Source organism: Artibeus jamaicensis, unplaced genomic scaffold (assembly GCF_021234435.1).
Source record: "Artibeus jamaicensis isolate MK-2021 breed Jamaican fruit bat unplaced genomic scaffold, CSHL_Jam_final contig_793, whole genome shotgun sequence".
NCBI lineage: Eukaryota > Metazoa > Chordata > Mammalia > Chiroptera > Phyllostomidae > Artibeus > Artibeus jamaicensis.
The window spans coordinates 9,854,900-9,876,675 of NW_026521975.1; the positions used below are offsets into that span (position 1 = coordinate 9,854,900).

Below are 21,776 nucleotides of genomic sequence, written 5' to 3' on the forward strand. Positions count from 1 at the left end.
AATAATGAGAGGCTTCTTATTGTTAGAGAAGTAATTTTAGAAATATGGAAAAGGGAGAGGGTAGAATGAACTCTGTAATAATTGAATTGGATTTAGAAATATGAATATAAACCTGTGTATCCTAATATGGATAGTTGTAGGAATAGAGATGTGTGTGTATATACATATCTTTGTTTCCTTGCACTGTTCTCTAAAAATGATGACTCCTTAGTAAACAATAAGAATATCTAGTGCCTAGATTTTGGCTCATAAATATCACTCTCCACCAAAAAAAAATCTGTAACTCCTTGTCTGGAAAGTACAAGATGAGTCTAGAACATTTTCTGTGCTGGAAAAATAAGGAAGTGTTTTAAAAATAATGAGGACATGTCAGAGAGACACAGAACCAACCTGTAAGGTCCCCCAGAGGCCACATGTGGGTAATTTGAATATTAAAATAAATGATGATTTTAACTTAATTATAACATAGAGAATAAAGTAAGAATCTAAAAGTCCATAATGTATAAATAAATGGGTAGAAGGGAAAGCTTTCCCTTACATTAGAATATCTACTAACAAAGGTAGAAATGATGAAATCTCTCTTAATAACTACCATGGTAATATTTCAGGCCAGAATCATTAATGTCTGTGCTAGATTAATGAGTAAATGAATTAATACCTGATGAGAAACAGGATAGTTAATACTTTCAAACTATCCTCCTCCCCCCCCCACCCCCCACCAAATACTTACCAGTTACAAACGGGAAAATAGTAATCTTACAGTGGAGAAATGTGGCAGACAAAACCTTAAGTGATCAAAATTAACTTCCCCAGTAATGGGACTAATAGATCCCATATGCCTCCTGCTATGCTGGATTGAGAAGGATACATTTCTGTGGTATTTCTGCCAAAAATGTGTGACCTGCCATTTGTTGGGAAACATGGCAGGTTTGCCAATCCCAAGTTGAGGCATATTCTATGAAAAAATGTTCTGTAATTCTCTAAAACTATCAAAATTATGAAAGACAAAAACTAAAAAACTTGACAGATTGACAGAGAGAGACTAAAGACATTTACGGTTGTATGTAATGTGTTTTGTTTTTGTTTTTCTTTTGCAGTAAAAGACATTAGATGGGCAACTGAAATTATACTGTGGTTATTTAAGAGATGTAATTGTTTTTAGGAAACGAGGTGAAGGTGTATGTCTGCCGTTTGCTCTCAAACTTTGCATGCATATAGGGAGGGATGATAGAATAATGTTTTAGTGTAAAGCTTTTTTTAATTTCTAAGCAATCAGGTAGAATATTAATATCAGATAAAAGTAAGTGTGGGTACATGTGTGTCTATTACTTTCTGTACTTTTCTATGTAATTGAAGTACTTATATAATTAAAATTACATTAAATATATTAAATTGTTTCTTTTAAATATTCTTCTAAAGTGAAATTATCATTCACTGAAGCCCTTAGATTACAAGGCCTTAGATTACAAAATGCATTATGGGGGAGTACCTGATTTAAAATGTTATCCAAAAAATGTTTGATAAGTTGTAAGTACTACCTTATTTATAACATGGAAATGTTCATCATCATTAAAAATGTAAATAGCCTTTGTCAGTGTGTTTAAGCATGTCACAAAAGTGTTTTAAGTCCAGAACTGGATTTCCTAATTGTCAGTTTGTGATAAAGTTTTTGCCAGTTTCCCAATAAAATTAGAAAATAGGGTAGAGTATTGGTAGTGAAGTTTCCTAACTATATTTCCTTTAAAATTTCTTTTTTTTAAGATTTTTATTTATTTGTTTTTAGAGGGAGGGGAAGGGAGTGAGAAAGAGGGAAAGAAACATAAATGTATAGTTGCCTCTCACGCACCCACACTGGGGACCTGGCCGCAACCCAGGCATGTGCCCTGACTGGGTATCAAACCAGTGACCCTTTGCTTCACAGGCCAGCACTCAATCTACTGAGCCACAGCAGCCAGGGTAAAAACTTCTTTAATCTAGGCTTTTTACCTTCTTATTGATCATATATTTTATGAGAGGATAATAATGGTAAGATGGTAGCTTAGGATTTTTTAATGCCCTTCCTCACCAAAATAAAAGATAAGAATCCCTTACCAGTTGCCATTTTGAGAGATTACTGGTTTATAAAAACTAAGAGTAATATTTGAGAGTGGAAAATTAATTACACATAGTCATTATTCATTGCCTTTATTTCATTTTCCATCTGAAACTTACAGAAATGACAAGTTTGCTTAAAGTGAACAGGATCCAAACATATCATAATTCAGATTTTTTACCTGTAGAAAATGTACCATTGATATAATTTAAAATATTTGCTTCACTTGTTTTTTTTTTTTCTTTATTCCCTCTATTTTAGGGCAAACATTGTATCCTCGATGTGTCTGGAAATGCCATAAAGAGATTACAGATTGCACAACTTTACCCAATCTCCATTTTCATTAAACCCAAATCCATGGAAAATATCATGTAAGTGTAAATAAGAAACAGGTTCTAAGTAGAGATTCAGTCTTTATCAATTATTAAATTAGGTAATTTATTTAACATCCCTGCATCTCAGTTCCTTCATCTGTGAAATGGAGAAATTAATAGTATACCAGCCTCTTAGGGTTGTCGTGAGAATTAAATAAGCACTCTGTGATATTAACTGTTATCATCACCAATATTAATGTACTTAAGAATAAGATAACATGTATTATAATTTTAAGTTTAGTAACATTTGGCTAGTACCTACTGAATGAAGCAGTACAGCTCTGAGTAACCATTAAGGGAATAAAATAATAAATACTTAAGTATAACTACTTAACTATTAGAGGATAAGAAATAGAATTTTTAAAAAACAAAGAGAAAATAGCTAATAAAAACATAACAGAAGGAACAACAAGCATACAGATAGTAATATGGTATACTCATAAATGAACCCAAATATTTCATCAATTAAATACTAGACTAAATAGTCTAATTTAAAAACAAAAATTATCAGAATGGATGAAGAAAAAACAATTATGTTCCTTCTGTAGAAGAGGAAAAAATAATTTTCTTCTACTCTCCTAGGTTCTAAGTTGAGTCTCTATAATAAAAGATAGATTAACAAGAGAAAAGCATACCAATTTATTTAACTTTTTTGTGGCATGGAGGCCTCATAAGGATTTGAAGACCCAAAGAAATAGTTAAATCTGAGCATTTTTATACTAGGTTTGATGAAGAGTAGAAAGTCAGGGGAAAATGTGATAGGACATAGGATGTGAGCTAAGTTTAAGAGTAGTAAAGTTAGGGAAACTTAGTTCTGTTCACTCAAATTCTCTCAATATCCCTCCATCTTTGGAGATAAGATGCTACTTTTTTCCAGGTATAGGAGGTATTCCTCTCTTATGACCTACTTCTTGGGAAAGTCAAAGTTCTTTCTACACCTGCCATTTTTCAAATTTGTTTATCTTAAAATACTCAGTATGCCAAAGTAACATATTTTGGGATATTGCATTATGAAACATACATTGCTTTCATAAGACACACCTTAAATAAAGGCACAAGAAAAAGAATAGAAAAAAGATATACCATGAAGAAGTAAGCTGGCTTATTTTACTATCAAAGTATAGTTTGAGGCAAGAGGTATTAATAGAGATATGAGATTTCCTAAAAATAAGTTTTACTGATATCAGTAATATCTATTTAGACATTTGTTTACATTTAATAGCACAGTTTCAAAATGTATAAACACAAACTTAAAACTGTACATGAAAAAAGTAATTTTATGATCATAGTAGGAAAACTTAACACATTAGTCAGGAAGTAATAAAAAATAAAAAAAGAAACAAAGAATCATTAAGGATCTAGAACAACACAATTTTGAAACTTTACCTGATATGTGTAGAAGACTATGCTTGACATCTGCAAAATTCACATTTATTCGAAGTGCGCATAAAACAGTTGCCAAAACTAATCCTGTGCTAACCTACAGAATTCCAATGATTAAAAACAAATATTCTCTGACCACAATGAAATTAAAATAGAAATCAATAATGAAAAGATCAGGGACTTCCGGCCAAGATGAAGGCGCAGGTGGAAACACTGTACCTCCTCGCACAATCAAATTTAAGGACAAGATTTAGAAACAAAAACACAACCAAGACAGACAGAAAATTGAACTGTACCGAAGTCCAACAACAACGAATCATTCATTCCAGACTGGTAAGAGGGGCGGAGTTGGCGGCTGGCAGAGTGGGGTCGAGGCAGGAAAAAGCAGTGGCTGCTGGACCAACCTAGGGGCACAGGGGCAGTTGGCAGATCCCAGGTGTGGGGTGGCAACAGGCAGACTCAGGAAGGGTGCAAGGTGGCTGGCTGACTGTGGTCACACATTCACGCGCAGATAAACCAGGTAAAAGACACATAGCGAAACAGACCGTGTAAGCCAGGACTCCAGCAATGGGAATTAAAGTCTAAAAGCACCAATTGGAAAAACTTTCAGGGGTTGAGGTGCCAGGAGAGGCTCCCAGCCTCACAGGAGAGTTTGTTAGAGAGACTCATAGGGTCCTAGAATGTACACAAGCTCACCCACCTGGGAACCAGCACCAGAGGGGCCCAATTTGCTTGTTGGAAGCAGCAGAGGGGACCAAAATCCAAGAGAGTAGAACAAATGCCATCGCTTTCTCTCAGACCCCGCTCCCAGTCACAAACCAGAGACTGGGTTGACCTACCCCAGGTGAACATTTAAGCTTTCGCCCCTCATACATAACAGGTGCGAACAAACCAAAACATTATGGCTCAAGCAGAAGAACAAATCAAAGCCCCAGAGCCAATACTTTTAAGTGACCAAGAGATAGCCAACCTATCAAATGCACAGTTCAAAACACTGGTGATCAGGATGCTCACAGAACTGGTTGATTTTAGTTGCAAATTAGATGAACAAATGAAGGCTACACCAAGTGAAATGAAGGAAAATGCACAGGAAACCAATAGTGATGGAAAGGAAACTGGGACTCAAATCAGTGGAGTGGACCAGAAGGAAGAAGGAAACATCCAACCAGAAAAGAATGAAGAAACAAGAATTCAAAAAAATGAGGAGAGGCTTAGGAACCCCCAGGACACCTTTAAACATACCAACATTAAATTATAGGGGTACCAGAAGGGGAAGAGGAAGAGCAACAAGTGGAAAACTTACTTGAACAAATAATAAAGGAGAAAAGAACTTCCCCAATCTGGCAAAGGAAATAGACTTCCAGGAAGTCCAGGAAGCTCAGAGAGTCTCAAAGAAGGTGGACCCAAGGAGGAACACACCGAGGCACGTCATAATTATATTAGCCAAGATTAAAATGGACAGAATCCTAGAAGCATCAAGAGATAAGGGGACATTCACCTACAAAGGAGTTCCCATCAGACTGTCAGCTGATTTCTCAAAAGAGACCTTACAGCAAGAAGGGGCTGGAAAGGAGTATTCCAAGTCATGAAATACAAGGACCTACAACCAAGATTGCTCTATCCAGCAAAGCTTTCATTTAGAATGGAAGGGCAGATAAAGTGCTTCTCAGATAAGGTCAAGTTCAAGGAGTTCATCATCACCAAGGCCTTATTATATGAAATGTTAAAGGGACTTATGTAAGAGAAAGAAGATAAAAAATACAAACAATATGAACAGTAAAAAGACAGCAAACTCACAGTTATTAACAACCACACCTAAAACAAAAGCAAACTAAGCAGACATCGGGAACAGAACCATAGAAATGAAGATCACATGGAGGGTTAGCAACAGAGGAGTGGAAGGAGGAGAAAGGGGGAGAAGGTACAGAGAATAAGTAGCATAGATGGTACATAGAAAATAGACAGGGGAGAGGACAAGAATAGTATGGGAAATGTAGAAGCTAAAGAACTTGTGACACATGGACATGAACTAAAGGGGGGATTGGGGGAGGGGTGTGCAGGGTGGAGGGGAATGAAGGGGAGAAATGGGACAACTGTAATGGCATAATAAAATATATTAAAAAATAAATTCTTGATATTCAAAAAATAATGAAAAGATCAAGAGAAAATCTCAATGTATTTGTAAATTAACCATTATACCTCTGAACTGGCCAAAGAAGAAATCAGCCTAAGTTAATAAATGTTTTTAACTAAATGGTAATGAAATTGTCAAGTAAATGAATTTGGAGGATCCAGCAGTCTTGGTGATAGAAACTCCACAGCCTTAAATATTGGGAAGAATGTTGGACATCAAATATTAAGAAATAAATGTTGAAAATCTAAGATCTTGAGAAATTAGAAAAAGTCAGTTAAACTCAAAGAAGTAGAAATTAAAGAAATAGAAAACAAAATTATGGTGGAGAGGATCAACAAAACTAAAAATTTTCTCTTTGAAAATACTGTAAAATTTTAATAAGAAAGATCCAGGAGAGAAAATTAAAAAGACATAAATAATATATTAGGAATCAAAATGAGAATATCACTGCACATCCAGAAGACATTAAAAAGGTTAGCACAGGCAACCCAGTAGAAAAATGAGTAAGACTTGAACACTTCACTAAAGAAGATATCCAAATAGTAAACATGAGATGGTGATCAGCTAATCATGTGCAAGTTAAAACCACAGTGTCATAAACTACCACCCACACATCAAAGTAGTTAAAATTAAAAAAAAACATATCGAGGGATTTGGAGGAACAAATGTGAAGGATGCAGGGACGAGAGCTAGGGGAGGTGGAGATGGGAGGGAGGTGGGGAGCATGGAATGGCGGGGGGGCTGGGTTGGGAGAAATAGACAAAAAACTGTACTTGAAAAATAACTTAAAAAAATAAATAAATAATAATTTTTTTAAAAATCAAATGTTGCCAAGGATGTGGAGCAGCTGAAACTCCTAATACTAATAGGGGTGTAAATTGGTACTTACACATTGGTAAACTTTTTATAGTATCTCCTAAAGCTTGACATACACATAACTTAAGACCTGGTAGTCTAGACCTAATAGACCTAGATGTATACTGAATAGAAATGTTTACAGATGTTTACCAAAGGCATACTTGATTATTGATACAAGTACTATTAAAAATAACCAAATCCTTGAAACTATCCAAGTGCCCATTGTCAAATACATAAAGTATGACATATTCACACAGTGAAATATTCTTCAGCCGTGATTTCAGCCTTTTTAATTTAATGTCACACATAAACTACTAAAATTCAGCAGACCAAAAATTAAATTTTTTGCCAATCTGACAAAAATAGGTATAATTTTGATTCATTCACACTGGATGGCTATTGTTGTATTGCCTTTTGTCATTTTTTTGACTGTCTGAGGGAAAAGAGATCAGTTCTCCTGCATAGTCAGGTATTGCATGTTTTAAAAATTCTTGCAGTACACAGGTTGAAAATCACTGTTCTACAGTAATGAGAAGGAACAATCTCCAAGTATATATGAAAGTACCGGCATACCTCAGAGATATTGTAGGTTTGGTTCCAGACCACATAAATAAAGTAAATATAGCAATAAAGTGAATCACACAAGTTTTTTGGTTTTCCAGTACCTAAAAAAGTTACATTTCCATTATACTGTAGTCAATTAAGTGTGCAGTAACATTATGTCTAAAAATACAATGTACATACCTTAATTTTAAAAAAATTCTATTGCTTCCCTGATTGATGAGACTCAGTGGATTGGGCATCATCCCACAAAAACAAAGGGTAACCAGTTTGATTCCCAGTCAGGACACATGTCTGGGTTGCAGACCAGGTCCCTAGTTGGGGGTAGCCTGCAACCCAGATATTTCTATTTGTCTTTTTCCCTCTATTTTTTTCTCCATAAAAATAAAATCTTTTTGAAAAATTCTTTATTGCTAACCACCATCTAAGCTATCAGCAAGTCATAACCTCTTTGACCATGAAGGGCCTTGCCTTGATGTAATGGTTGCTGACTGATCCCAGTGCTGGTTATTGAAGGCTGGGAGGGCTGTGGCAATTTCTTAAAATAAGTCAATAGTGAAGTCTCCCACATCAGTGGACTCCTTCTTTCATGAACAGTTTATCTTATAATACACAATGCTAGTTTGCCCTGGTTGGTATGGCTCAGTGGATTGAGTGGTGACCTACAAACCAAAGGATCACAGGTTTGATTCAATTGATCTATCTCTCACATGTTGATCTTTCTCTCCCTCTCTTTCTCCCACCCTTCCCCTCTCTCTAAGAAGTAAATAAATTTTTTAAATCTTTAAATATATATATATATATGTACACTGTTGTTTAATAGCATTTTACCCACAGCAGATCTTTCAAAATTGAAGTAAACTGCTGCTTGCTTTATCAACTAAGTTTATGTATATTTTAAACCCTTTGTTGTCATTTCAACAATCTTCACAGCCTCTTCACCAGCAGTAGATTTCATCTCAAGAAACTACTTTCTTTGCTCATTCATAAAAAGCAACTCCTCATCCATTCAAGTTTTATCATGAGATTGCAGCAATTCTGTCTCATCTTCAGGCTCCATTTCTAATTCCACGCAAATAGTAATCAAAAGAGAGCAGGAGTAGCTATACTCATATCAGGCAATATAGATTTTAAATCAAAAAAGATAACATGCAAAAAGGACAGTATGTGTTAATAAAGTATTATAAACATTTATGTAACTAATGATATTACTCAACATATGAAACAAAAATTGACAGAATTAAAGGGAGAAAGTTTTACAGTAGTAGTTGGAGACTTAAGTACCCCACTCACAATAGTGGATTAAACGGCCAAACAAAACATAAGTTAAATAGAAGACTTAAACTACGCAATAAATTAGCCAGACCTAACAGACACATACTGAACACTCTACCCAACAACAGCGGAGTACAGAGTGGGGCAAAAGTAGATTTACAGTTTGTATGGAAAATAATACAGTAATTAGTACATAATACAAGAACAAACTGTTTTATATACTCAGAACTGTAAACCTACTTTTCCCCACCCTTTATACATTCTCATTTGCACATGGGGATGTTTTTCAGGTTACCCCATAGGTAACAAATTGTCTCACTGTGTTTTAAAGTATAAATATCATCAAAGTATCTTCCTTGGTCACAGTAGGTTGAATTTCAAAATCGGTAGCAAGTGTAAGGCTGGAAAACTCACAAAATTGTGTAAATTAACACACTCTTACCAAGTAAGAAATCAGAAAGAAAAATTAGAAATTATTTAGAAATGAATGAAACATACAACATCAAAATTTGTGGGTCACAGAAAAAAGTGTTGCGAGGGGCAATATATAACTGTAAATGCTTCCATTAAAAAGAAAGACATCAAATCAACAACCTAACTATAACTTAAGGACTAGAAAAAGGACAAACGAAACCCGAAGCTAGCAGAAGGGAAGAAAATAAGACTTAGGGCAGAGATCAACAGAATAGAGAAGAGAGAACTTCCAGTCAAGATGGCAGCATAGGTAAATACGACTTGCCTCCTCACACAACCACATCAAAACTACAACTAAAATACAGGACAGCCATCCCTCAGAACCATCAGAAGTCAAGTTGAATGGATGTCTGACAACTACAGAATTAAACCACATCCATCCAGAATGGTAGGAGGGGCAGAGATACAGAACAAGCTGGTGCCATATCCACATGTGGTGGGTAAAATTTTGGGAGAGATATCTCTGAAGAGAGAAGTGACAGGCCTACACCAGATGCCCAAGCCCAGGGTCCCAGTGCCAGAAAGATAAGTCCCCACAACTTGTGGCTGCAAAAATCAGTGGGGATGGAGTTAGTAAAGGAAACTACTGGGGCCTCCTGCAGTTCTTCTTTAAAAACCAATACATGCACTTACTCGGACTCACTCCCTCTGAGCTCTAGCACTGGGGTAGCAGCTTGAAGGGCACCAGTGGCATACAGGAAGAAACTGAAGTGTCTGACATCAAGACAAGAGCTGGGAGAAAGAAAGGCAAGCAAAGGACATTGTCCCTTTTCTGAGCCCTGCCCCCATTGAACCAGCAGGCTGGTGTCATATCTGAGATTGTCAGCCTGACTAACACTGTTTGCTCTGCCCTGGAGATCCCCAGAGACTACGTCCCATCCGGTGTACAGGCCCACTGAAGCTGCTTTTCCATATTAATGGCTGGTATTGGTTCATGTTTCACAACTTCCTAAATTCTCTAAAACAAGCAACAGCCAGTCTAAATGAGCCCGGAGCCCCTGTAAATTCAGTGCTAAGTGGCTGCAAGCCCAGCACTAGCAGCAACCAGCCTAGATTCACAGCATAGCTTCACCTGGAAATCTCCAAGCACAGCTTAAGTAGCAACCATCTTACACTTTTTAGCCCAGACAGGGTGGCCCTAGGCAAAACCAAGGTGGGGGCTGACCTCTACCTGCACTGCCTGGGAAACCTCAGCACCAGCACACTCAGTGAACAGCCACACACCATGTCAAACCACCACCACCCTGCCCCTGCACATCTGATCCTCCACAGAGGGCAGAGGTTAGTAGTAAGTGGTCACAGCAAGTCCTTGCAGGTAACAGGCCTGGGTAAATCCATCTCATTGATCTGCCAATAGCAACCAAAGCTAAACTACAAGAGGAGAATGTACTCAGCCCACATGAAGGGCCCACCTCAAGTACCCAGCTTGGGCAGTAGGGGAGACTCTGCCACTACACCCTACAGGTCATGCTACCAAGACAGGGAGTCATAGCAGCTCCACCTAGTACATAGGAACAAACAGGGAGGCTGCCAAAACTAGGAGACAAACGTGGCCCAAATGAAAGAACAGATCAAAGCTCCAGAAAAAAAAAAACTAAACAAAAGGGAGATAAGCAATCTATCACATGCAGAGTTTAAGACCTGGTTATAAGGATGTTCAAGGAACTTGGTGAGGACCTCAACAGCATAGAAAAGATCCAATCAGAAATGAAAGATACACTAATTAAGGAACAATTTAGAGGGTGACAATTGTAGAGTAGATGAAGCTGAGAATCAATGATTTTCAAAATAAGGAAGCAATGAGAACAAGAAGAAAAAATCGTAAAAAAGCATAGTGTAAGCAGTCTCCAGGAAACCTTCAAGAGGTCCAACATTGGAATCAGGGGTGCCAGGAGGAGAAGAGAAAGAGCAAGAAATTGGAAATCTATTTGAAAAAAATAGTGCAAGAACACTTAACTAGACTTCCGCCAAGATGGAGGCATAGGTGGATATGCCGTGCCTTCTCACACAACCAAGTTTAGAGACAACTAAATATTAGCAACAGAAAACACAGCCAGAACACAGAAAATTGAACTTTTTGGAAGTCTGTTAACAACAAATTCTTCAGCCTGACCGGTAAGGAGCGAAACCAGCAGCTGGTGCAGCAGGGTTGCACAGGAAAACTCGGTCGGACAGACTCAGGTGTGCGGAATCCAGGCACAGGGTTGGACCTAGTGAGCGACGGAGCAAGCGACCAAGCGAGCGACCGTGGGGAAACAGCAAGGGAGCAGGGCTGCGGTTGACTGTGGTCATGCATTTGTGCGCGGATAGACAAGCGAGGGAGTGGGCAATTGGACCTGAACCCAGCACGTCCCCACAGTAAGCGACGGGGAGGGCGCCACCATTTCCCTGCTCTGACCCCACCTCCACATATAGCGTCATAACCAAGCAACCCTGAGTGGCCCGACCCTGGTGAACCACCTAAGGCGCTGCTCCTCACCCAGCAGCGAGAAACAGCAGAGGGGGTCGCCATTTCCCCACTCTGACCACACCCCCACATACAGCGTCACAACCCAGCGACCTGGGAGTCCAAAGCTCCACTCCTCACACTTAAAGGGTGCGAACAGACCAAAAATGGCTCAAGAAGATCTCAAAGCCCCAGAGCCTATAAATCTAAGCGATGAAGAAATAGCAAAACTCTCAGATGCATAGTTTAAAAAACACTGGTCATCAGGATCCTCACAGAACTGGTTGATTATAGCCACAAATTAGACAAATATATGAAGGCGAAACTAATTGGAATGAATGAAATTGCACAGGAAACCAATAGCAATGAAAAGGAAACTGGGACTCAAATCAATGGAGTGGACCAGAAGAAAGCAAATAATGGCCAAACAGAAAAGAGTGAAGAAGCAAGAATTCAAAGAAATGAGGAGAGTCTTAGGAACCTCCAGGACATCTTTAAATGCTCCAACATCCGAATTATAGGGGTGCCAGAAGGGGAAGAGGAACAGTCACGAGTGGAAACTTTATTTGAACAAATAATAAAAGAGAACTTCCCCATTCTGGCAGAGGAAATAGACTTCCAGGAAATCCAGGAAGCTCAGAGAGTCCCAAAGAAGTTGGACCCAAGAAGGAGCACACCAAGGCACATCATAATTACATTACCCAAAATTAAAATGAAGGAGAGAATCCTAGAAGCAGCAAGAGCTAAGAGGACAGTCACCTACAAAGGAGTCCCCATCAGACTGTCAGCAGATTTCTCAAAAGAGACCTTACAGGCAAGAAGGAGCTGGAAAGGAGTATTCCAAGTCATGAAATACAAGGACCTACATCCAAGATTGCTCTACCCAGCAAAGCTTTCATTTAGAATAGAAGGGCAGATAAAGTGCTTCTCAGATAAGGTCAAGTTCAAGGAGTTCATCATCACCAAGGCCTTATTATATGAAATGTTAAAGGGACTTATGTAAGAGAAAGAAGATAAAAATACAAACAATATGAACAGTAAAAAGACAGCAAACTCACAGTTATTAACAACCACACCTAAAACAAAAGCAAACTAAAAGGACAGCTAGATCAGGAGTGGAAACATAGAAATGAAGATCTCAAGAAGGGTTAGCAACAGGGGAGTGGGAGGAGGAGAAGGGGGGGAAAGGTACACAAAATAAGTAGCATAGACAGTAGATAGAAAATAGATGGGGGCAAGAATAGCATGGGAAATATAGAATCTAAAGAACTTGAGACACGTCATAAACTAAAGGGGGGGAATGGTGGGGGAGGGGTGTGCAGGGTGGAGGGGAATGAAGGGAAATGGGACAACTGTAATGGCATAATATTTTTTTTTTAAGGTGTAAAGGGAAAAACAAAACAAAAATCAGTGAAATCAGAAGTTGGTCCTTTGAAAAGATCAACAAAAAAATTACAAATCTTTAGCAAGATGAAATAAGGAAAAAGAGGACTCAAACTACTAAAATAGGAAATAAAAGTAGGGACAGTATTAGTAATACTATGGAGATAAAATCATTACAAGAGCATTATGAACAGTTTTGCCAAAAAGTATATATATAACCTAGATGGACAAATTTCTAGAAACACAAAATCTACCAAGATTAAATCACAAAGAAATAGAAAATCTGAGTTGATAGATAACTAGTAAAGAGACTGAATTGGTAATTTAAAACTCCCAACAAAGAAGAGCCCTGAGCTAGAGGGCTTCTGGTAAATTTTACCAAACGTTTTAAAAATCTAATGCCAGTCCTCCTCATTCTTTTCTAAAAAATTGAAGATGAAGGAACACTTTCTAACTCATTCTATGAAGGCAGTATTATCCTGATACAAAGACCATCAAGAAACTACATACCAATATAACTTAGGAACATTGGTGAAAAAATGAGTGACGTGATGCTAGCAGCCCAAATTCAGCAGTATATTAAGAGGATTATACATCATGACCAAGTAGGATTTACTCCTATAATGCCAGAATGATTTGAAAATCAACATAATAAACCATGTCATCAAAATGAAGGGGAAAATTCACAGAATCATTTCAACTAATGCAGGTATAGCATTTGGCAATATTCAACACCCTTTCATGATAAAAACAAGTAATAGGAAGAAAAGGAAACTACCTCAATACGAAAGCCATATATGCAAAACCCACAGCAAAGATAATCAGTGGTAAAAGAGTGAAAACTTTCTCTTAAGATCAGGAACAGGCAAGGATGCCTGCTTTTACTGTTTCTGTTTAACATAATACTGGAGGTTCTGGCCAGATCAAAGATAAAAGCTGTCCCAAGTGAAAAAAAAGGCATCCAGACTGAAAAGAAAGAGGTAAAATTATCTGCAGATACTACGATCTTACCTATACAAAACTCTGAAGACTCCACATAAAAGGTATTGGAACTATTAAATTGAACAAAATATTAGCAAAGTTAACACACAAGAATCAGTTACATTTCTATATACAATGAACAATCTGAAAATGAAATTATAAAAGCAATTATGTTTACAATTACATCAAAAATTAAATGTTTACAGATTAACTGAAGTGAAAGACTTATACAATGAAAACTACAAAACACTGGTGAAATTTAAAAAAATAAATAAATGGAAACATATTCCATGTGCCTGTTCAGGTTTAATTGTTGCTTTTTATCCTCACTGAAGGATTTTTTTTCATTGCATTTTAGAGAGAGAGGGAGAGGGGAAGGAAAAGAGAAACATCAGTGTAAGAAACATCGATTGATTGCCTCCTGTATCACCAGACTGGGGATCAAACCTACAACCTAGTATGTGCCATGACCAGGAATCAAACCTGCAACCTTTTGGTTACAGAACAATGCTCCAGCCAACTTAGCCACAACAGCCCGGGCCAGAAGGTTTAGTTATTGTTAAAATGTCAAAACTTCCCAAAATAATCTACAGGTGTACTACAATTCCTATCAAAATCACAATGACCCTCTCTCTGGAAATAGAAGAACCCATAATAAAATGCATATGGACTCAATATACACCCAAATAGGTGTATCTAAATAGTCATTAAAAAAGACAAAAATGACTCACAGTTGCTAATATCAAAATTTACTACAAAGCCTAGTAATCATTACAGTGCAGTGTTGACCTAAACACAGAATGTAATACCTCAGAAGTAAGCCCTCACATATGTAATCACTTGATTTATTTCTTTTTATTTTTAGAGAGACAGGAAGGGAGGGAGGGAGGAAGATGGAGAGAAGTATTAATGTGCAGTTGCCTCTCATTCACCCCCTACTGGCAGCCTGACCCACAACACAGACATGTGCCCTGACTGGGAATCATACTAGCAACCCTTTGGTTCACTGGCCAACATTCAATCCACTGAGCCACACCAGCCAGGGCTAATTAGTTGATTTTTGACAAAGATTCAACACCGTTCAGAGGAGGAAAGCATAGTCTTTTCAATAAATGGTACTGGGAAAACTGGATATCCATATGCAAAAGAAAGTTGGACCAACCTTGCCTAACACTGTATACAAAAGCTAACTCAAAATGTATTAAGGACATAAATATAAGAAAATAAAACTCTTAAAAAAGAGGACAAAAGCTTTACAACATTGAATTTGTCTGATTTCTTGATTATAACTTCAAAGACACAGGTATTAAAGAATAAAAAAGATTAGACTTAATATTTTAAATTTTTTCTGTATCTCATGGTACAATATACAATATAAAAACACAACCCACAGAATGGGAAAAAAATATTTGCAAATCATCTGATAAATGGTTAATATCCAGAATATATGGAGAACTAAAACTCAACAGGAAAACAACCTAATTCAAAAATAAAGTGCTTGATGCCCTGGCTGGTGTGGCTCAGCGGATTGAGCGCGGGCCTGCGAACCATGCGATCGCGGTTCGATTCCCAGTCAGGGCACATGCCTGGGTTGCAGGCCAGTTCCCAGTGGGGGACACATGAGAGGCAACCGCACACTGGTGTTTCTCTCTCTCTCCTTCTCCTTTCCTTCCCCTCTCTCTGAAAATAAATAAATAAAATATTTAAAATAAATAAAGTGCTTGAATAAACATTTCTCTGAAGATATACAAATGAAATAACACATGAAAGGATTCTTAACATCACACTTTATTAGGGAAATGCAGCTCAAAACCACAATGAGATACCACTTTACACACACTAGGATGGCTACCACCAAAAAAATAGTAACTAAACAGTGGTGACAAGGATGTAGAAAAATGGGAACTTCTGTTCACTGTTGGTAGCAATGTAAAATGGTACATCTACCATGGAAAATAGTATGGCAGTTCCTAAAAAAATTAAAAATAGAATTGCCATAGGATCCAGCAACTTTATCCCTAGGTATATACACTCAAAAATTGAAAGTGTCTTGAACTTTGTACACCCGTGTTCATAGTAACATTCACAATCGCTAAAACATGAAAGAAACTTACATGTTTGTCAAGGAGTAAATGGATAAGCAAATGTGGTATAACCATACAAAGGAAGGAAATTCTACAATATGGTACAATACGGATGAATCTTGTAGGAGTGGTAAGTAAAATAAGCCAGTCTCAAAAAGACAAATTCCATGTGATTCCACTTAGATGAGGCACTTAAGAGTAGTCAAAATTATAAAGACAGAAAATACAATGGTTGTTGCCAGGGGTGGGAGTAGGTGAGAATAGAGTTGTTTTTAATAGGTGTTGTGTTTTGGTTTTACAAGACAAAAAGAATCATAGGGATGGATGGTGTTCATGGTTACACAAAAGCATGAAGGGAGGTACTAATGCCATCAAACTGTACATGTAAAAATGGTAGCTTTTATGTTATATGTATTTTACCACAATTTTTACATTTTTAAATCAATGCAGTATACCACATTAACAGATTTTAGGAATAAAAGCATGATTATTTTAATAAATACAGAAATAGCATTTGATACAATTAACATCTATTCACAACAAAAACATTTTAAAAACTGAGTAACTATTTTCTTAATATCATGAAGGTCAACAAAATAATGAAAGCAAACATCATATTTAATGGTGAAATATTAAAAGTTTTTCCTGTTGAGAACAAACTCCATGACCCATTGTCCAGCTGCAACAATAATTAACAGTGATCAATCTTGTTTCACTGCCCCCCATCTTACACCTCCACTCCAGATTATTTTGAAACAAGTTCCAGACATTATATGATTTCGTCCATATATTTCAGTTGTATTTGAGAGAATAGGAATTTCTTATTTAAAAACATCACTATGACGTCATATTTAATAACTCAATATCATCAGTTCAAATTTTTCTGATTATTTTGCAAGTTTTGTGTGTGTTTTTCAATTTGAATCAGGTTCCAAATTGTCATGAACAAACCTTTCAAACATCATCTGATTCAAACATCATTTGGAATTTGATTCAAACATCATCTCTTTTTTTAACCTATTAATTGAAAAAACTAAGTCATTCTTTTTGCACTATTTCCCAGACTGTATTTTTCTTTTCTTTTTTTTTTAAAGATTTTATTTATTTTTATTTATTTTAGACAGAGGGGAAGGGAGAGAGGAAGAGACAGAAACATCAATGTGTGGTTGCCTCTCACGTGGCCCCCACTGGGGACCTGGCTTGCAGCCCAGGCATGTGCCCTGACTAGGAATCGATCCCAGACTATCCCAGACTAATATATTTTTCTAATGGCTTTCTCATACTGTTCTTCAATGTTTTTGTTCCCTTTTTTATTTATGGATTGGTAGGTAGATCTGTAAGTCATACTTTGATATGAAGTTTTTATCAAAGTCAAAACTGTCAAATCTTAGGGTTTTCTCTTTTTTTTTTTTGCCTTGAACCAATACAAAGATGTGTTGAAACTCTTCTCTGTCATTCCAAGTACATAGCTACATTTTCGGTGACTGAATCTAGTTTTTAATGACATTTACAGTCTCAGCAGAACTTAACTTTTCATAATCTTGTTTTATGTCTTTTGTCATCTTCAAAAAGTATTAAAACATATTAATTGGTAAATTTCTAAATTTATTTGCATAGGGAAATGAATAAGCGTCTAACAGAAGAACAAGCCAGAAAAACGTTTGAAAGAGCCATGAAACTGGAACAAGAATTTACTGAGCATTTCACAGGTTGGCATCATATATGACAGTGCCCTTTATGATAGAATTCTGCTTTACAGCTGTATGAAGTGATCCATTGAAATGGATTTTGAACTATGCCCACATCTACCAGTAATGATTAATACTATCATTTTCAGAATAATACATCTAACCTAGGTAGTAGTGATGAGGAATTCTGAAATTTGGTGTTTCTTGGGTTATTAGGACAGCATGCACAGGAAAATAATTCATACATTACTAGAGAAAAATAGACTCAGATTTTATTTCTTTTGTGAAACTTTTATTCTTTAAAAATCTTGATCCATTTTAAGGTATTATTTGTTTAAAAAGAAAAGAGTTGGGTAGCAGTTCCCAAGTAATCTGTCATTCATTTTGTCTTTTTAATTTCTCCTTAGATATCTTTGAGCAGGTTTTTATTACTATGATTTGTTTGTTTGAAATTATGGTAAGCTTATATTTGGTATTAACAGAAAGTACCATTAACTGCCATGGTATTGCGATCTATGTGCTTTATGTGTAGATTTAAATTTTATATATATATGTAATTGCAGACTTAAGGAAAAATCATAAGACTCTAGTATCAGTAATTCTTATATATGCTTAACCCTAATTCCCCAAATATTAACATTTTATAATATTTTTTTCTGAAACATTTAGAAGTAGGTTGTAGACAGATGCTCTTTTAGCTTTAAATACTTCAGTGTGTATTTCCCAAATACACAAAGTAGTGCCAAGTTTCACTTTGGATTCCTTTTTAAATAAATTTTTTATATTTTACAAATAGGAAAATTAATGAAATTAGTAGTTTTTACTAAATGAAAAGTACATAAATGGTATCCCTTTCTGGGTGAATAACTATAACTATTTCTAAAATTTAGCTTTTACTCTCATCAGTAATTATAATGGAAAAGATAGACAGTTAATGGAGGTTTCTGATTTCTTTACAGCTATTGTACAGGGTGATACTCTGGAAGACATTTATAACCAAGTGAAGCAGATCATAGAAGAACAGTCTGGTCCTTACATCTGGGTTCCAGCAAAAGAAAAGTTATGAGGACTGATGTTTCTGTTTTTCTTTTCCACAATGTAATTTTCTTTGACATTTCTTTGTCCTTTGGAGTCTGTCTTTAGTACTCCTTCCATCTTGAATCACATCTCACTCATCATGGTCTGCAGTTGCACTTATTTTTGACATCTAGTGTCTCCTTCACGTTGTAGCGTCTGTATTATTTTATGTCACTGTTGGTTTGTGGCCATTTCACAGAATGAAGATGGAATGGCCTGACCAGCTATTAAGGATTTGGGAAGATGAGGAAATTGTAAAATTCCTTAATGTTTAAGGGGAAGTAACTTTAAAAGATTTTCAAAAAAGCTTTATGTACATTTTTTTCAGATTTCAATATCAATGAAAGAAAAGTGGTTTTAATCAATGATTTAGTAAACTTTGGAGCAGCAATGCACGCTTAACTTTAAATAGCATGGTTTGGTCAATATATTATTAGCTCTCAGATTTTTTTCTCTGATTTCTGTTATCACCACAAATACTTCATTATAGAGAAATAAGGAAAGACATGTTTTTTAATTTCAAAATTAACATCTGGGTTAACTTTCATAATTTTAAAAGGGATATTCATTTTTCATAAGAGTTTTTCATGTCTTTTATTGTTTGAAGGGTTTTTTTCCAAAACACCTGCTGGAGATAACAGTGTTTAAATGTTTTTACCCTACTTCTACAACACTATCTGTAGTGTCTCACAAAAATTACCCATACGTAATGAGCATCACGTTTCTGAATTGAGACCATGTTTAGGTGCTAGGGGAGCTCACCCTTTACACATAAGGTTGAGAAAATTTCAAAGATGTAAACACAGAAAAGACAGACATTACATTGATGATATAGTAATCACTCTGACAGTGTGAAAGGAGTCCAACTCATAGCCCAAAACTTTAAACATAATCTTAGGAGTCAGATTTTAATGAATATTTACCCACAATAATTGCCTATTTTGTTATAATAAAAAATATATATAAATATATATATGAAACTTTCTTTAAACTCTGTAACTATGGGAATTATTTTTACATAGTTGCACACACAAACATATATATTTAAAATATATTTCTTTTGCCACCTACTCTTTTTGTTTGGTTTTTAAATTAAATATTAACTGATTAGACTTTATTTTCCTTAATCATGTGAACAGAAAACAATTATGGAAAGAAACTTCTAGGGAAATTAGGTTACAAGTAAAAGTATTGGCATATGTTCTCCTCTTTTCTACAAGTTTTCAAATGGTTCCTGGTTGGTTGGTTTTTGTTACTGTTGTTCTTGTGACTGGTTTTGAATTTGGTCCTCTGCCTCTCCTTCCAGTTCTCCTTTCATTAATAGGCAAACAGTCAAAAGCCTCCTGTGTGCGTTTCCCCCTCAGACTGCACAACTTTCATCTCTCATGGCTGCTCTGTACTAGAGTTGTGCAGATCTTCACGGTGAACAATTTCAAGAAATTTTAGTGAAAGATATTTCAGAAATCAATTTCTCTGGTCTTTTATACTAATAATGTTGTTTAGCTGCCCATTGCTTTTTTTGGCATTGTTTATTAAATATGTTTTTGAAACCTCCACATTACAATATCTTAAATGGGTACTAGTTTGTAAAGAATTATCATTATTATCCATTCCATTCATGAGAAAGAGGAGAACAGCTAATAAACTTTATTGTAAAATTCATGTTAAATGTGTCTTGAATTCTGAAAGAAAAATTATTTTACAAGCTAACATTGTCTTATAAAAGTTTGATGCATCACATAATTTTTAAACTGTGTACAAGAGCTATTAGGCAAGTTAATTGACATTTCTCCTGTAGGCTTTGGGATTAAGTATGTTAACACACTGAACTATCTACTATAGCTCTTAAACTAAATATGGTAGATTGGAACCAAACTAAACATGCCAGAAGAAAATTATTGTAAAATAATTTGTAAGCCCCAGAAATTACCTTATAGCAAAACCTCCATGTAAGTCATTTTGAAGTATTTACTGGTCACATATTATAAAATAGCAAGAGGTTATAAAATGATGCCATTTATGTGTCAGAATATATCATATTGCTTTATGGATGACCTTGCTAGGTGATGTTTTTTTTATAAGAAAATACAGTTGACCCTTGAATAAAATGGGTTTCAACTGTAGAGGTCCACTTTCTGTGTGGATTTTTTAAAATAAATATACAGTTGAGCTTTCATATCCTGAGGTTTCCCATTTGTAGATTCAGCCAACCATGGATTGGGAATCCAAATATGTGGAGGGCTGACTCTGTGCATTGTTCTATGCCATTTTATGTAAGGGACTTGAGCACCCATGGATTTTGGTATCTGTAGGTGGTTCCTTGATACGGAGGGACAACTGTAGTTAAATTTTAGGGGAATCAAAAGTTATATGCAGCCCTGCTCAGTTGGTTGGAGCATCATCCCATAAACTGAAAAGTCATGGGTTTGAATCCCAGTCAGGATACACGCCTAGGTTTTGGATTCAGTCCCCTCTCAGGGTACATACAAGAAGCAACCAGTTGATGTTTCTCTATCTCTCCCTTGCCCTCTAAAAATCAATAAGCATGTCCTCACGTGAGGATTTTAAAAATTTATATGCGGGTTTCCAACTGCATGAAGGGTCAGCCTCCCCCAACTAGCCCTCATGTTTAAGGGTCAACTGTGTGAATTTTTGTGCAGCTTTATAGATTGCATAGAATTATTAATAAAAGTACTAATTGGTGCTCTGGTCAGTGCAGCTCAGTTGGTTGGAATGTCGTCCCATAAACCAAAAGGTCACTGATTCAATTCCCACTCCAGGTACATGCCTACATTGTGGGTTTGGTCCCAGGTCAGGGAGTTCGTAGGAGACCACCAGTCAGTGATTCTCTCATGTCAGTGTTTCCCCTTCCTCTCTGAAATCAATAAAAATATTAAAATAAAAACAAATACCTGCTAAACCACTACATAGTATTTAAAATCTAAATATTGCAACTTGGGACTTTA

At 36.2% G+C, this 21,776-nt stretch overlaps 1 protein-coding gene across 9 annotated transcripts in view; it reads left to right on the forward strand.

The window, feature by feature from the left end:
* The window catches only part of DLG1 (discs large MAGUK scaffold protein 1), a 306,240-nt gene extending 285,768 nt beyond the window's left edge, over window positions 1-20,472 (forward strand). For all 9 annotated transcript variants that reach the window (XM_037147391.2, XM_037147392.2, XM_037147393.2 and 6 more), the window contains 3 exons: window positions 2,354-2,463; window positions 17,663-17,754; window positions 18,693-20,472. In XM_037147391.2, the coding sequence (XP_037003286.1) occupies window positions 2,354-2,463; window positions 17,663-17,754; window positions 18,693-18,799 (309 nt within the window). In that variant the 3' untranslated portion in view covers window positions 18,800-20,472. The remainder of the gene's footprint in view (window positions 1-2,353; window positions 2,464-17,662; window positions 17,755-18,692) is intronic.
* The last annotated feature ends 1,304 nt before the right edge of the window (window positions 20,473-21,776 follow it).